The sequence below is a fragment of the Pimephales promelas genome, chromosome 9 (assembly GCF_988280905.1).
Source record: "Pimephales promelas chromosome 9, fPimPro1.hap1.1, whole genome shotgun sequence".
In the NCBI taxonomy this organism is placed as follows: Eukaryota; Metazoa; Chordata; class Actinopteri; order Cypriniformes; family Leuciscidae; genus Pimephales; species Pimephales promelas.
The window spans coordinates 27,691,329-27,706,511 of NC_142777.1; the positions used below are offsets into that span (position 1 = coordinate 27,691,329).

The 15,183-nt window shown below is 35.9% G+C and overlaps 2 protein-coding genes across 3 annotated transcripts; both read right to left on the minus strand.

Moving 5' to 3' along the window:
• Positions 1-7,174: 7,174 nt before the first annotated feature.
• Positions 7,175-9,038, minus strand: mid1ip1l (MID1 interacting protein 1, like). The gene is made up of 2 exons (XM_039655169.2): positions 8,906-9,038; positions 7,175-8,295 (listed from the first exon to the last, which is right to left on the minus strand). The coding sequence occupies exon 2, from the start codon at positions 8,286-8,288 to the stop codon at positions 7,797-7,799; it is 492 nt and encodes a 163-aa protein (XP_039511103.2). The 5' UTR covers positions 8,289-8,295; positions 8,906-9,038; the 3' UTR covers positions 7,175-7,796.
• A 1,130-nt stretch (positions 9,039-10,168) lies between these two features.
• Positions 10,169-15,085, minus strand: tspan6 (tetraspanin 6). Of its 2 annotated transcripts, none has more exons than XM_039655167.2 (8): positions 14,839-15,085; positions 12,925-13,113; positions 12,002-12,076; positions 11,828-11,917; positions 11,053-11,214; positions 10,880-10,963; positions 10,714-10,789; positions 10,169-10,567 (listed from the first exon to the last, which is right to left on the minus strand). In XM_039655167.2, the coding sequence occupies exons 1-7, from the start codon at positions 14,923-14,925 to the stop codon at positions 10,721-10,723; spliced, it is 756 nt and encodes a 251-aa protein (XP_039511101.1). In that variant the 5' UTR covers positions 14,926-15,085; the 3' UTR covers positions 10,169-10,567; positions 10,714-10,720. The 2 variants fall into 2 exon arrangements, with proteins under 2 accessions (XP_039511101.1, XP_039511102.1); XM_039655168.2 differs by having other exon boundaries at positions 10,378-10,567; positions 10,710-10,789.
• Between the last annotated feature and the right edge of the window lie 98 nt (positions 15,086-15,183).

Genomic DNA, 15,183 nt, shown 5'->3' on the forward strand with positions numbered 1-15,183 from the left:
TTAATTACATTAGTGGTTTATCTCCTATCTTAAATATCTATGTACAGGGGGACAAGAAGTGTTCGCCTTTGTTCAAACTGAGATTATGTAAGAGCTTTCCCACAAAGAGGCGGTCCTGCCAGCTTTACTTCTCTCAAACACCACCAGGGAACTTCCCTTTTAGCATTCTACTTTTATAGAGAAAGAGCAACAGTTAGAGAGGCCAGACAACCTGCGGGCACTGCTTACATGTTAATTAAGATACCCTTTCTCCTTGCCCTGGTTTACCCAAATTCAGTTTTCATCAGGGTTTACAGTATTTTAAAGCAATGAATGCGCACAGATCTATTCACTTAGTAACACTATGTTCTTATGTATCTTCAACAGATGTTTGTAGAGCTAACCTGGTTTTATTTTAGCTCTTCAGACATGCTGAGTAATGACTGAGCAATACCATCACTGATCAGTGCTGCTAATTCCATTCTTTATAATTATTTATAGCCTTGCATTGCTCCATAATCTGTTTCTATTTTGAATTGACTCATCTCTGCCTGGGACAAATATTCCTGGATGTTAAGTATAGAATGTCATTCAAACATCATGACATGTGGCCCTTGTGAATCAAGATAACTGATCATGCACATATCACACACATGAAGAGTGCCATGTTCAAACTTTCACACTGCCAGTTCGCGAGGTTTGGTGCAACATACAGGTGTTTTCTCAATTATGCTATAAAAATGGCAGATTTCAAACCTAGATAATTATCCTAAATCCACAATATTATTTTCATTTTCTTCGCATTCTTTCACAAAATTAGAGCTTGTTTGGAAATGATTCACAATAAAAATATTCTGTTCACTAGTGATATTTAACTTGAGTTTACTTTTCTTTACAAATTTAATCTCGAATACGTTCCGCTGTAAAAATGTTTGTTGTGGAAACTAACAACTAGGGACAGCATTTTTGTGGAAATATTTAATCTATAACATAATAATAACACATATATTTTAGAAAATAAATATTGAAATGCACTATGTTGATGCCACTCCTTGTTTATGATATATTATAGTTTTAATCACACAATAATTTATATTTTTATAATGGTTTGGGACTAGAGTAAAGCAATCAAATCCAGATTTAAAGTCAATTGAAATAAAGCAAAAATAAATTAGAAAAGCATAATAACATTTTTCTAAGACAGTTTTAATGTGACCCTCTTATAAGAATAAATAAATAAATAAAATAATAATAAACCCCTGGGACATAAAAGTGTGAAATACACGGCAGTTTAATTGATTAAACATGTATACACACACGAAAAATGTAAAATTTGAGAAATATATTGCTTCAAACTGATACAATTTCAGTGATTGAGTTCAATTTTTAAAAGTTGAATCCTTGAATTAAAAGTTCCATATAACGTAGCATTGTAGGACATGACTGACCTAATGTTTCTCTTGTCCTTCAGATTAGATTAAATCAAGTGAAGGAGTCAGCTCGACCCTCGGATGACATACCATTCAATTTATGAGGATAACAGGCTGAGAAGAGTAAATAGTAAATCTTTTTTGAGTTAGTATCTTGAGGCCACAAGATATTTATAATATTTATTTATTAATTTTTTTGCCAAAGTGGGACTAGGGGGGCTCCGTATGAAAGTTTTGTGTAAATGCACAAGAAATGCATTTTCCAAAATCCCAACCGGAAAAGTATTATCACGAAAAAGGAATGTGTTTCAGTGAACGGCCGGGTGAGCCCACTCATTTTACCAAAGAAACTAACAGATATGCTATGATTATTCTAAGTAATAGCAGATCTGCATGAGTTATTGGCTGTATGGGTGGAGGGAGCCAATGCAACACTGCCTGTCAGGTTGAGAACGTTCCAGCTAAGCGCCACACCTACCGTGTTATGTAACCTCAGCTGCCTTGAACATTCTTACAGCTACATGCTTTTCCACAGAGCACCCTGTCTGCATGAGCTGATCATGTACACCAAGACAGCTGCAGGATGAATTCTTTGCCCGCTATGACTCTGCTGAATGACAGCATGTCTAATATTTTGTCACATAATCTTTAACTTGCAGTGTTGCAGTGCGGCACGAAGAGAACAAACATTTAATGTTTTAAGATAGCATTTAAAGATAGCTTGTATTCAATGCATTGTCAACATTAGAAGTTTTTAAACTTCACTAAGCACTTATTCTTTGCTGATTGTTTGTTACCTTTGCACTTTCTGCAGGCTCTTGTGCATGCTCCATTCAACTCGATAAATATATCAGAGGAAAAAAACATCAGCAGTCTGAAGGTCACCATATACCGGTAAGCATCTGAATTAGTTAAAGTGTCATGAAATCAACTTGTTTTAGCACTGCTCATAAACACATGGAAGCTTCAGACATTTATTTATTTTTATTTTTTTGAAAAATATAGTGGTGAGATAGAGTTTAGAGTAATAAATAAAGTCACAACTGTGAGAGCGTTGATTACTAAAATGTAAATAAAAATAAAGCTATTGTAAATAAAAAACTAATAAAAATGACAATGACTGAATACTGTATATCAAAATAAAAGCTAATGAATACATATTATATTAGTATAAACAATACTGTACAATATTTTTTGGCTTCTATAGAACCCATGGAATGCATAGGCTTCCATAGAACCCAATGATATTGGCTTTCACTCCTATCAGTGTGAGATTTAGAGTAACAATAAACATTTATATTGTGTTCCAACTTAAAAATGGGCTTCCATAGAAACATAATGCCGTGTATTTTACATAGGCTACTCAAATTACAGAGCAACGCATCACATCTAAGAGTTTACCAACCATCTCTGATTTTACCCTGACTTCTTGAAAAATAGGGCACAATAAAAACGGAACTATTGCTTTGTTGCATTTTTATGAAGTCATACCTCTATTGCTCTGTCAGGGACATGTACTTGCAGACACAAGAGAAATTGCCACACAGTTGTCATGCAATCTCCTAAAAATCACAATGAAAAAACAGTACCATAAGGCATGAAATTTGTGCTACGTGAATGGCGTGAAAGCTTAGCCTCTAGCACTGAGAGATCGCAAGCAGAGAGAGATTGGTAATGCTTTAATGGAACACACAGGCTCTCATTATATAACACAAGGCTTATTGTAAGGCTGAGTGGCGTGAGCATCTCCTTACCCAGCTGATCATCTCACCATAGCATCACTAACAGCTATCAGCCACCCAACATTATGCCATTAATACATTGTCCAGGACCACAACATTGAGTAGTAGTGTAGTGATGCTATTAACATACAGTTGTAATCAAAACTATTCAACTCCCGTTGCAAATCAGGTTTATTACAGACTTTCAGCTGTTTGCAATGAACAAATCAAACAAAAGTAATCGAAATAGCTCAACACAACACGTTTCCCAAAATTCATCTGAAAATGCAACTTTTAAAGTCCCCGTGAAATCAAAATTGAACCTATTTACTTTGTTAGCGCATAATAGTCTTGTGGTGAACAATTAATCCATGCAAGTAAAAATATATTAAAAAATGTTTTACCTTGGTAATCTTTAATCAAAATCTGAAAAGTTACTTCCGGTCTGGAACGGTTTCTTTTTTTTTTTTGATGACGTAGGTTTCACAGTTTGGGTGGGGAAACGCTTAACCACTCCCCTCAAACCGTTAGTTTACTATGAGCGAGAGATGGAGAGGAGGAGCGCTAGAGTAAAACCCTGCCCTCTGTTCAATATTCCGTTTCACTTGGAAATACGTCACAGCACTGGAGAAAAATCGTTTGCAACTTCCGGTTCACGGGGACTTTAATCACTTCTGCAGTCTCAAAATTATTCAACCCCCTGAACAGAATCCCTCTCAACAGCACAAATCTGCAAAACAGGTGTTGTGTCAAGCATACCTGATGCAACTAATAATCAAGGGCTTCATTAGTTGCACCAGGTGTACTTGAGATAAAACACATTAAATATCTGAACTGGCTAGGTTTGTTGAGTCACCTTTGACTGCATGTTAGAAATATGGCAAAGTATGGTCCATAAGTAAAAAGTATGGTCCAAGAATGGCCCATTTAAGAGAAGATATCATCTCCCTTCACAAACAAGGAACAGGATACACAAAGATATAAGGCACTAAATGCTCCTAGAGACACTATTGGAAGGATAGTTTGCAAGTTCAAAGTTAAAGGAACAGCAGTTACACCTAGACGGGGAAGAAAAAGGAGACAATCAATTGCTGCAACCAGATTTCTGAGTAGGCATGCCTTGGATTCGATTCTGATTCAGAGGGCTGCGATTCGATGCTAAAACGATTATCGATTATCTGGATCTTTTTATTTGTGTGACTATAAATACTTTGCTTTAAAAGTACAAAGCAATGACCCATAAAGAATTATCGTACAATATATTTTATTAACATTGCAAAGAACCAACAGGAAAATAAACGTGTGCCTGAACTAGCGGCATACTTTAGTAAATTAATTAACGTTAGTAAATTAATAATATAGCGACGCCAGGTACAGCCAAGTGTTTTTCCTTTTTCCAAGGTCCAAAAGACATTTTCAGTGCAAACTGTTCAAAGGGCTTTAAACGATTCTAGACGATGAATAAGGATCTTATCAAGCGAAACGATCGCTCCTTAAAAAAAAGTTTAAGTTTTATAAGCTCAAATGGTCGCCCTTGCTCTCTTCTGTGATGCAAGTTCGTGATTCTCCTGTTCAAACTCATTCATCAAAATGAACGAATCTTTTTCCGAGTCAATTCGTTAATTTCGTTCGTTGAATGAACCAAATGACAGGAAAAAAGATTTGTTCATTTTGATAAACGAGTTTGAACAGGAGAATCACGAACGCGCATCACAGAACAGAGCAAGGGCGACCATTTGAACTTATAAAACTTAAACTTTATTTTGTTTTTAAATGAGCGATTGTTTCACTTGTTAAGACCCTTATTCATCGTCTGGAATCGTTTAAAGCCCTTTAAACAGTTTGCAGTTTGCACTGAAACTATATGGAGAAAAATCCTGGAATGTTTTCATCAAAAACCTTAATTTCTTTTCGACTGAAGAAAGAATGACATGGATATCTTGGATGACATTGGGGTCAGTAAAGTATTAGCAAAAGTTAATTCTAGTGATTTGATTAATCATGAACAGTCCTCTCTTATATGTAGGCCTACAATTACAAGTCTGATTCATTCAACTGAATCAGTTCATCCTCCAACTGAAAATGTTTAAATTTATTATTTAATTTTATTTTTTATTTTACTAATTATTAGTATATTATACTTTTCAGCCTTCAACTATATATATATATATATATATATATATATATATAATCTGTTTAAATCAGTTTGACCCATACCATAAATCTGATGGAGACAGGGAACATTCTGCCATGTCTCACACGTGAATGCCAGTCACTAGCGTTAGATTTGTTAAGCAACGTTCCCTTGCGGGTTCCAAGATGGTCTGCACCACGTAAAAGGGCAGCTGCTAGATATCATCCAGCAGACTGGATGTGCCCGGCCAAGTCTGGATTGCCTTATCACGTAGTCGCACAATGCACCATTGCATGGGGAAGAGCTGATCCAGCCAAACATTTAGAAACTGATTTATGCTTTTATGACTCCCTTTATGATTTATGGTGGTTTTATCGTCATGCCAGTCTGACACGGTTGCATATCCCTGATAAAACAATTTGTGCACATCAATATATATCAACATATCAACATATATATATATATATATATATATAATAAACACAATCTTTTAAGTTAGATGCGATTATTTGCTTTGACAGCACTTTCATATACAGGCTAGATAACGTTTTACCGCAATATAATAACCTTTAAATTGTCTATTAGACATGAGTATGTGGATCCTGTAAATATGTTCTTTGGGTGGATGAAAAGACATATATGCCTTTTTAAAAAATGTGACATGTTCAAGCCTCAAAATGACATTTTAAGACAACTGCAAATCCCTTATTTAGTTCCTTGTTTATGCATCATGCAGATTAAATCCTTTGACCGCCTGGCAGTTTGCACATCTCACGCTGACCTATTTCACATGAATGGTCAAATCGTTGGACTACATTTGTTCTGACATACTATAATGCCCTACTGTAGCTACAGCAGCCATTTTGATATTTAATATATACGGCGATTGTCACATTTGCTTTGCTTTTGTTTATTCTGTTTCCATTACTTCAAAGGATGGGTGCAACCATGATTGTGGCTTGGGTGGTTAGATTGTGTTGTTCATGGTTCATTAAGTTCAGTATTAAATGAAGAACACAACTTTGGTTAACAAAGGTGAGAGGGTTTTCAAAATCAGATCATCAATATCCAATCACAAAGGATAAAGTCAGTAATATAAAATGCAAAACTAATTTCTTAAACATTACCCCCCAGGTTTCAGACAAGACTTAAACCTAGCCCCAGTCTAAAACGCATTAGAGCGGTTTTAACTGAAAGCAACTAGCACAGAAATATCTTAAAACATGTCAGTGCCATTGTTTTGTCTCAAGATGCACACCAGTAATGATTTCCTTTTCAAAGACATTCTACTTAAATGTCCTAATTGAACTAAAATCTAATCTTGGCTTAAAGCCCTGCCTGTGAAACCAGGCCTACATCTTTTGAGAGCAGTTTCCAAGCACTTACAATATGAGAACTGAAGATTAAAACAGTCTTAAAGGACTAGATATACATATCCAATTAGATTAAGGTCATGAACTGATATGCTCAGACATTTTATATGGGTCTAATACACATTTTCTCTCAAGGAACTGTCTGCATTAGCATGTATGACACTGTTTTTTTTTATGCATTTTAAGGGGAGAATAAAGGTCACTTCTTTAGACTTGTTTGACTGCTATATAACTTAAAATGTTTTGGTTGTCCATACAAATAAAAAAGGTCAAAAAAAAAAAAAAGTAAAAAATAAAAAGTTATTTTACACTCCTTTCACAAATTTGAGACACCCCTCAAGACATTACCTGTAATGAAATCAAGCTCAAACCTGCCTTTGCAAAACAGTCGTCACGCAATGCAACTCTTACGAAACCAGATTAGCAGACACTCACTAACTCCATTCAGGATTAGATATCCGACCCAGCCCGCTGGTAAGTGTTGGCATCTTATTGCACTTGACAAGCCACGCAGTTCTCCAAAAGACAGTGCATTGAGACAGTTTAAGATAATACTTTATTTATAAGTCACTATATTAGATAACAGCACAATATAAAACTTGAAATCTTTTAGAACAAAAAACAAAACCAGTGGCATTACAAACTCGAATAGGTCCTGTTCAAAAGGAAACGATGCATGACAAGCACACATATTTGAACAGCACAAGTGGGAAGTGAAGACAGAAGGCATGCCATGACACATGGACAAGCGCACAAGAGCAGCATTAATGCATAAAACCCCCCTCATTAAAAGGCAAATTGGCTAATATGAAGAACTGAATTACCAGCATTCACATTCTTCTACAGCTTCAAAATGACAAATGTCAAGGGCTTTCTGACTTGGCATCCAGAGTTAAGAAAACAAAACCCAAAACTAGCTGGAATAGATTTACGCTGCTGAAAGTTAAAAAAAAAACAAAAGAACAAAACAAAAACTTTACTCTCATAGCCCTTTAACTTCCAGTGGAAACTTCCTGAAAGCACCAGAGACTGCCAACTAATTTGGGTAAAAAATCCTTTATGGCAGAGGGGAATCTAGAGCCCTTTAGGTCCTCATCTGCACACTCACTTCCCAGCCCAACAGTTCATGAATTGTCTATTAGACGTTACAAAATCAATCTTATCGTAAAAGGCTACCTCCGCCAATTTCTCTCTTGTAACGACTTGTGAGATGGTCAGCCTGGACCGTGAGCTTGGACAGAACGGCAAACAGTCCATGTAGGTGGTAGTGGAACTGGCCCTCCAGATCACTGCCCTCCTCCACAGCTCCCCCGTTCACCTGCGGTGGCTCCTCTTGCTTCACTGCCATCTCTAGAAAGCTGGCACCACCACCACCCATCTCCCTCTTCAGCAGGCCCCATTCCATGTCGTTCTTAAGGGACTTCACCAGCAAGTAGTGCTCATACATATCCCTCTGTTTGCTGGAGAAAGGGGGGTCATTGTTGTTGTGGCTAAAAGAGGCTTGGCTCTCCTGGTCCTCCAGAGGCACGTCCCGCAGTAAGCTTGGCACCATGATGGTCTCATCCATGTTGTTGGCAGCGGCGATGAACCGGTTCATGACGTTGAGCAGCGAGTGCTTGTTGCAGTGTGTGTCGTTGCTGAGCTGCATCATGGCAAAGCTGAAATTAAAGGGGAACCATTCAGAACTTCAAGACGCATGGCGATGCACGAAGTGCAACAATATGCTATTATCTCTTACAACTAAAACCATTATAAATAGACGTGAAACTTTTACGTCATAACATTGTCCCAGACATGCCTGTATTGCATAGTAAATGCTCTAAAACAGTCAAAAAAAGCAGTTGTGGTTTAACAGGCCTTAGTTCAGTTTGTAAACACGAATTAATTTACGTTTCAGCAGAAAGGCGTTAAAACGCTTGAATAAAGCGCGATTTAATTGAACGCCCTTCTCCGCATTTTTTCACCAGAGAACCACGCAGAACGATTTAGAGAGCGACCATTTCGTTCCGGGTTTAAGCGGTTCAAATGAGTCATTGTAAACTAACGACCTAAAATGAACAATTCGTTCTTGAAATAAAACTGTGTTTTAGTTATTCGCGTCGCTAGTGCAAAAGGCTATATTACATTGATGTTGCAGATTTTCAGATATTAAACCGGTAGTACAGAACAACGTAACACTACTTGTGTTTCTAAATTTAACGTTAGGAGACAAGCTTCGCCTTCTTAGCAATAACGCAATAAATCTAAAAAAGGAGGCGATTGACTTACCTGATTGAAACCTGGTAATTTACTGGTATAGCCCAATAGTAAACTACAAAAGACTGACGAAGTAGCCAACGCTTTATTTCGTCCCAGTAGAGAAGAAAGTTCCCTTCTTCTGTGAGAGCAAGGGGGAGACCGACAAACTTATACTGTTGAGGTCAGGCGGGGAAACGTCATGTCCAATGATTTTACCGCGATGAAAGTGATTGACAGGGCATCGGACCAATCAAGCGCCTGCATTTTATCCACGTCCAAGTTTGTCGTTGCCTTTTACAAAATGCAACCTTACATGTAGGTAACAGTTTTAATTTAAAATTGCTCATAGTGATTTAAGAAATAGCGAGATAACCCCCAAACTAATATAATCGCTCGGTCCATGTCGTATGAACCTTCTTTTAAAAATTATATTTCTACTATAGCAGCTTTGCTGCGTTTCATTACTAGTGAAAGTAATAGCTTGCTACTAACATTTCTGTATATTGTAGTCTTTCTCTGCTCTTCTGAACATGTATGCACAGTACTGGTGAAAAAATAAACAGATAGCGCCATCTAATGGCCATACGTCTGAGCCCATGCGCATATAAAAGGAGTTTATTATACATATGCATTTTACAGTTTGCTTTGCAAAAACGAAAAATAAAAAAAACACACAAAAAAGCTGTTGAAAATGTTGTCTTACAAAGATATAAATATCTTTAGTATTTAACATGCAAAATACAACAAAGTGCAGAGGGTGGCTTCTCTGACTTATGACCAAAACTAATGAGCATGAATATGTTGACACATATGCTGAGAAAAGAATAATAGTTACAAACACAACCTGGATTATACATCACCTAACTTTCCTTACACATGCAAGGATGATTTAAATACTTTTCAACTCTGGCATGGACAATTTCGATAGTTGTACTAGCCTTTTATGTCCATGTTAAATATTGTTACCTGATCAACCAGAGCGACAACAAATTTCACATTTCACAGACAAAGTTAAAGAGACACTACACATTTTCTGATCAGCACATTACAGTCATGACTTTGGACAACCTTATAATAAACACTATCACTGCTACATTAATAAAGACAGCAAAGAAATGGCAAATAACCACATAATTTTCAAAGCAGCAATCCAAATAGAAATACATGTATTAAAACTAGTTCTTGAAAATGAACTGGTGCTGAAGAACAGAACTCCATATGTAACGTGAAGTGGATAACAACATAATGACCCAAATTATCAGGGCATTTTCAAAACATGCTTTTTGGAAAATGTTGAACTTTAAGGTTGTATGCAAGAAAGGTTACAAATGTGTTTACTAGATGCAAAGTTTTAGCATGTGTTAATTCCACTGAAACAAGAGTCAAGGTGTACAATACACTGTTTACTTCATAACTGACTGCGTGTTCCTGGTTTAACACTGGCTTAAAACATATGCACTTTCTACAAACTTCTGTATATCAAATGACATTTGCACTAGGTGAACACTTATGCAAAACTATCGTATCCCTTTGGAATGGATTATTTCCCTTCAATGTAATTGCCAAAAAGAATTATTCTTTAAAAAGCAGTCAGAAATTCTCTAAAATGAAATGTTTAGCTAAGGCACACATACAAAACACTGAAACTTAATGCTTTCCCTTTGTGTCATGTTCAGATCTGCAGATGATACCCTGTAAACAGACAGAAGTAAGAATAAGAATCCCTAGATAATAACCTAGAAATGCATTTTGTTCAATAATAATATTTACTAAAATGACATAAATTGTGGCATTTAAAAAAGAACACCCTACAAGGAAGAGTAAGAAAATGTACCTACACCATCGCTACACCATCTCATATTGGTTGTTGGTGATATAGCGAGACAGGCAGCATGCCAAGAATATCCCAATGAGCTGAGGAATTGAATGTCACAAAAGTCATTATTAGGTGGATTGCAGGCCAGAAACATAAAAAAAAAAATAATAACTGGGCTTGACTAGTACCTGGAAGAACGCAATTCCAAAAGAAATTCCAGCAATAATGCCAAGATTGGCCTCCATCGTTGTAGTCGCCAGAGCGAAGCAGCCCTAACAAGAGAGGACATTTATTTTATTCCAGAATTGTAAATAAGGCTTATGATTTCGCTGATTTAGGAGTATTCAGAGACAGTTCTTACCTGTTGATATACCACTAATGCAGCTGTTTTAAGATCCTTAAGTTCTGCAGATGTACAGTTTACACCAGCAGTCACGTTACAGCAGCTTTTGGGGATGCCGTTTTTTTTGAAGTAATCAGTGTTTTCCCAGCTGGTGTAGTTCTTCTCTCCACAGCAGTGCAGCTACAAAGAACAAAATATTAAATTATGGTACATGTATGTACACTTAGGTTTGCATCATCATGAGCCCAGAATGCACAAAAGTGCTTTTGTGCTGCTCTGCATTGAAGACTTTCATGTATAGCCAATATATTTGCTGTATCATATTGTTCCATTTCTGTGCCATTCCAAACAAATACTTTTTATAATATGTACATTCATGTAGTAATAACCATCACAAATATATTGATCATAGGATTTTTCATGCATGTAGCACAAATAGTAATTTGAAATGTAGTTTTTTTTTTATTAAGATTTTTACCAGATGTAAAAATTTAAACTCACATTCACTTAATTTTTAATTATTAATGCTGGATATAGGATTTTCACTAGAACAATAAATAATAAGCAGTACGTTTAAAAAACAAAACAAAAAACAAATCAGATATAGCTTACCAGGAAAATCCACCTTACAGGAAAATAGGTAATTGTGAACTATTTTTTGTTATTATATATATATATATATATATATATATATGCATTGGCAGATACTCATGGTCACAGTATCGATATCTACATGAAAAAGTGATATCGAACAATTCCTAATTTTGTACTGCTTCCAGTAATACATGCTTACTGTTCTCTGGATCCGGTCCAGATCTTCAGTGTCTTTACCAGTGTAGGCTAATTCAGCATGTTTATAGCCATCTTTAAGCACTGCTTTAATCTAAAAAGAGTAAACAAATTATTTGGCTGTAGATAACAGATGGCATATGAATATGTAAAGGTAAAAAAAAATATAAAAAATTACCTCATGTCTGAAAATAAAGCCTGATATACCTGCCACTACTTCGGCTAAGAACACAAGAATCAGGAACATAGCATACTACAAGAGAGGAGGGAGAAAGGGAACATGGTTAAAAACAATTAATAATAATAATTAAAGAGTTTTCATTTCTATTCATTTTAAATGAGGCTTGAAATGTTATATATATAACCAAAACCATTATATATATATATATATATATATATATATATATATATATATATATATATATGCTAAATTAAGCTGTCACTCAGTAGGGCTAGCTAGTCTGTGAGCAAATGTTGGTCTCTGCACACATCCGCAAAAATGAAGTCAAAACATTTCGATCGCCCCCTGGTGGTTGGCTGCAATATAGGTCATAAACCCAGCCCTCTCCATGTAATTGAACAAGACAAAAATTTACACTTCATATACTTTTTTCTAAAGACATTTTGTCATTTTAAGTAGCATCATGCTGATGCGTGTTCAAGTGTTCTTTTAGTCAGTAACATTTAGTTAAAACCAGGTGCAACATGATTTACGGCTGTGGGAGGGGGGAGTCTGTGCGGGACCGTGATACCACGGCTCCACCTCATGATCACTACCGCGCAGACTCAGGCTCCAAATGATGTAATCAGTGCAAGATGTCAATGGTTATTTATGGAATGTTTTGGCTTCATTTTTCTATAGTGGAAGTGGAGAAATGTGACCTATCTTTTTCTTTTCTTCAGTCTATGGTCTGCAGTAATAAAGGTTTGTAGGTTGAAGTGATCATTTAAAGGGGACATTCCATGCAATTTTCTTGGTAGGTCAATTTTATGTCACATAAGAGGATTATTACTTAAGCCATCAAAGTATACCCAATTCATAAAACATGTTCCAGCTTTTTTTCCACATATGAAACTTGTTTTATTTATTTTACAACGTACCAGCTTTAGCATCCATGGACTTCCACGGCAGGTCGCGAAGCAACCGAACAATCCGAAGATAATGATTATGGCTCCGGTCCCGATGAGGACATATGGTGCATTAGTGCCCTTGTCTGAACTCAGCAGGAGGTCAAACTCCAAATTTACCTTTCCCCATACTCCAACGGCCAACAGGATCATTCCTGTGAACTACAAACCAAGTTAAAAACTCTTAGACATATTCAAAACGTTATTATGTTTATGGATTTGCCTGAGGGATTACGCACTGTGCCTTGCCCATGCTGATTTTTGATAACACCCTTGCAAACCTTGTAATTTCAGCATCAAAAACTCAATTTAGAGTTTAAAGAGAATTAAATAAACACAGGGAATCTGGGAACGCTCAAGATCCCCGACAACTGTTTTTATTAAATATAAGCGTCCTTGACCTATTTAAAAACTGGTAAAAATAAATAAAAGCCAGGTAAAGTAAAAATGTATTGGGTTAGTAGTGCTTTTCTTCTTTACATAAAAATCATGACGTTGGTATTTATGTCACGTTTAGCAGATTAGAGCTTGACTTTAATAGTTATACATTTTCCAACACTATAAACAAACTAAATGGCAAGCCATTTTATCTTAAATTGTACCCAGCCTTGCTCATAGTAATTTCATTTTTAATAGTACAAATTCAATTAAAGAGCTTTACAATTTAATTTGTACTAGCAGCAATTACAATTAGAGAGCTCCCCAATACAATTCTTACTAGTAACAATTCCATCGTTGAGCTCTCTAATTCTAATTAGTAACAATTCAATTAGAGAGCTCTGTAATTAAAAATAAAAGTCAATGGAGACATATATGGCAAGCTGTTTTAGCTTAAATTGTACCCAGCTTTTCACAAAGTAGCTAATTTGATTTTTACTAGTTAGAATTCAATTAGAGAGCTCTCTAGTTGGAATTGTTAGCCTACTAGTAATAAATTGAATTGTAAAGCTCTCTAATTGTAAGGCTGGGTACAATTTAAGCTAAACTGGCTTGTCATTCAAATTAAGCAGCCAAGGTTTTCTATACATTTCTACGTTATGTATGTGTGTATATATATAGTGTGTGTAAACTTTTATACCCAACCTATTGAGCTGTGTGATAATTTACATTTTGTGATTATAAACAATTAAGCACTTGACACTTGTTAGTGTATAGTTTCTTAACGTGAATACAAGTTATGTATTTGGATAAAGTACAGTTTTATAATGCATATAAAAACTGTGTTACATTTTCGACCGTAAGCAACTGTAGTTACTTTTCTTTATCTAACGTTACTTTCCTTTATCAGCGGAGGTTATAAACATGACCATCTGTCCCCTGCCTGCTAAAAATCACCGTGATTAGCAATAAATAGTCGAGATAAAATTGCTGCATCGGACTACTTCGCACCCATTTGATGAACTATTTTTTGTATCAGTTTTATTTATTGAATATTTTAATAGATCCAATATATTTGGACATCGATCAAAACAGCTGTGAGTCAACGTTACTTCCCAAAGTACTAAAAGGCTGAAGTTTCATAGTTCCTTTGGAATAAACTATAACTTGTATCATTAATGCATGTTTTACTCTAAACTTTTGCTATATAAAATGTAAAATGCAGGAAAAACATAACATTAATCGACCCATTTTAAACAAGCCGGTAAACAATAAAAAGGTTGTCGACGGGATTTATGCAAAGTCTTTTGCTAATCAGAAGTAGGTAAACAACTAATTAAAACTTTGAATTGCATCTTGTTTTTGTAAAAGAAAAACGTGGTTAAAGTCTAAATTAGGACCAAACCAAGAGTAAGACTTGTTAGTTGGCTGAGCCCATTGTTCAGAGTGAGTTAGCTGTGCAGATAGCCGCCTCAAGCTAACGCAAAGCTGATGAAAACACAAACTCACCCAGAAAATAAGACTGTACGAGATGAGAAATGTCTTCAGACACGTTATCACGGGTTTGGTTTGCAAACGTTCGGATGGAGGGGACATTTCTGCTTTTGTTTTTCAAGCGGATCTGGCTGGCGACAGGATTTTTCGATGGAGAGTGCTGGAGGAAAAGTTGCGGATTGAGTGCGAGTTGGTAAAGTTTTGTTTAGGAAGGGTGATGGTGCAGTAGTCTTTTCCCGACAGGAAGTCCCGTTACCAAGATAAAGGACTGGGATCTAGTCTGGGAAAGATATAAATATAACATTTAAATTGACATCCATATATAAAAGAAAAATATATTAAAAAAAATAGCAGAAAAAA

What these genes read in the sequence shown, in the direction of transcription:
- tspan6 (XM_039655167.2), bottom strand. Translation starts at nt 14,925, where the DNA reads ATGTCCCCTCCATCCGAACGTTTGCAAACCAAACCCGTGATAACGTGT. An exon ending in GTCCATGGATGCTAAAGCTG is followed by an intron (nt 12,077 to 12,924) that starts GTACGTTGTAAA and finishes CCTCTCTTGTAG; the next exon opens with TATGCTATGTTCCTGATTCT. An exon ending in CATTAGTGGTATATCAACAG is followed by an intron (nt 10,964 to 11,052) that starts GTAAGAACTGTC and finishes CTCTCTTGTTAG; the next exon opens with GGCTGCTTCGCTCTGGCGAC.
- mid1ip1l (XM_039655169.2), bottom strand. Translation starts at nt 8,288, where the DNA reads ATGATGCAGCTCAGCAACGACACACACTGCAACAAGCACTCGCTGCTC.